The sequence below is a fragment of the Aplysia californica genome, unplaced genomic scaffold, assembly GCF_000002075.1.
Source record: "Aplysia californica isolate F4 #8 unplaced genomic scaffold, AplCal3.0 scaffold00026, whole genome shotgun sequence".
NCBI lineage: Eukaryota > Metazoa > Mollusca > Gastropoda > Aplysiida > Aplysiidae > Aplysia > Aplysia californica.
The window spans coordinates 1,803,300-1,805,019 of NW_004797296.1; the positions used below are offsets into that span (position 1 = coordinate 1,803,300).

Consider the following 1,720-nt stretch of genomic DNA (forward strand, 5'->3'; position numbering starts at 1 on the left):
GGGGAGGGGCGGAAAATAGAGATAGATTGTGGAGTGGGTCGGGGCACAAAGATTGAGAAATAAATCGAAGACAGAGAGTAATGATACCTTGGCGGGGGTAATCACCTGTCTAAGCCTTGCATTTTCACCCTGTCCCGGATTAGTTCTGTTAATGTTTTTATGAGTCTTGGGAACACCTTAGGGTCGTATTTCTTGCCTTGCAAATAATGTTCAAACACTCCGGCAATCACCTGAGAGAAAACAAAATCCGCAACAAACTGGGTTAAAATATGGACTTTCTCCGATAAGAATAATGTTATAAAAAAATTTTTTAAAGACTACGAACCCGAAAACAGAATATAAATGTGAACCTAGCTAACAAAAATAAGAAAGAAAGAAAGAAAATTTAAATTTAAAAATTTAAAATTTAATAACAGACCATCCACCCCCCTAAAAAAAACCCAAAACAAACAACACGGGTTTTGAGCTTTGTAATTACTTTCTTATGAATTTTCAGGAATAAAAAGTAAAAACAACCACTAAGAAAATTTTTTAATTTAATAAACAAAAACTGTTATGTTAACTAAAAAATAAAACGAAATATAAAAAAGCTACCAAACTATAATATGTAAAAAAAAAAATAAGTTAAGTTGTACATTTATTTTCAACCAACAAAGAGGAACTAATTAACATTGATTGCTGGTTATAAAAACAAGTTGTGAATGTACAACAGACTTTCCTGAACGAGAGCGACAATTGGCGTTCACTATTGTTCTATCTCATTATCGTTGTCGCCGCTGTAGTTACTGCGCTCACCCGTGAAAAACATTGTTCTCAACTCGACCAGACAATCAAAGGATACCGTCAAATCTATACACATGGCGGGAGGTAATTTTGGCTGTAAAGAAGTACCCTTTCCGGTATGTTAACCAGGACTGACTTTGTCAGTGTGGATGTTATTTCGCATCACTGGGTGCCTTCTTCTTCTATAACTCAGATTATCTTTCGACACAGTGGTGCGCACCGGTGCGCCCGGAAACATTTGGGTCTGCTTTGATTTGACTTACTTTTTGGCTTTGGCAAAAATCCTATGCCACATTATAGGATCTTTGGCTCTAGCAATAGATTTGTGCTTTTATAATAGTGCAAGTCTATGGCTTTATCAAAACCGTAAATATGGGCACACCTTTTCTGGTTTTCCGAAAGTGAGGCACATGGGCATAATGACGAACCATTAAGTGCAGGGGAAAAGCTAAATAGAAAGAAACAAGAAAGGGGTTTTGGGGGTGGGGTGGGAGAGAAGTAAGATCCACCAGTGACGCCCTCCAGCCACCTGCGCATTTATTTGGACAAAAGGTCGTTTCTCCCTGTTTACTGAAAGCAATCCCCACCATTCGTCACGGTTGTTTTAGCATGGTACAAGTACAAGCACATGCTGTGATATTCGTTTCATAAGTATTTATTTATTTATCATTTATTTAACAACTTAACAAATTTGACCAACTGATTTATAAGTGAGCGAAGCAATAATTTGATTATATTATATTGGGAGGGTGTGGAACTGGTGTGGGGGTGCTCTTTTCCGGGTGTCGGATGACGTACTTGGCCCGCTTATAGGCATGCATGAACAAAAGACTTCGCATGTTGTTTTACTGTAAACTGATACGATCACTCTCGGCCAGTAGTCCTCTTCAGATGTCTGCCTAGTGGATTGACTGCTGTGACGTCAATGTTCAAGAGC

At 38.3% G+C, this 1,720-nt stretch overlaps 1 protein-coding gene across 1 annotated transcript in view; it reads right to left on the minus strand.

Annotated features, from left to right (window-relative positions):
- Positions 1 to 105: 105 nt before the first annotated feature.
- The window catches only part of LOC101860226 (tctex1 domain-containing protein 1), a gene marked incomplete at its 3' end in the record, with an annotated part of 7,201 nt that continues 5,586 nt past the window's right edge, over positions 106 to 1,720 (minus strand). The window contains 1 exon segment of the mRNA XM_005091175.3: positions 106 to 230. Within this exon segment, the coding sequence (XP_005091232.2) occupies positions 106 to 230 (125 nt within the window).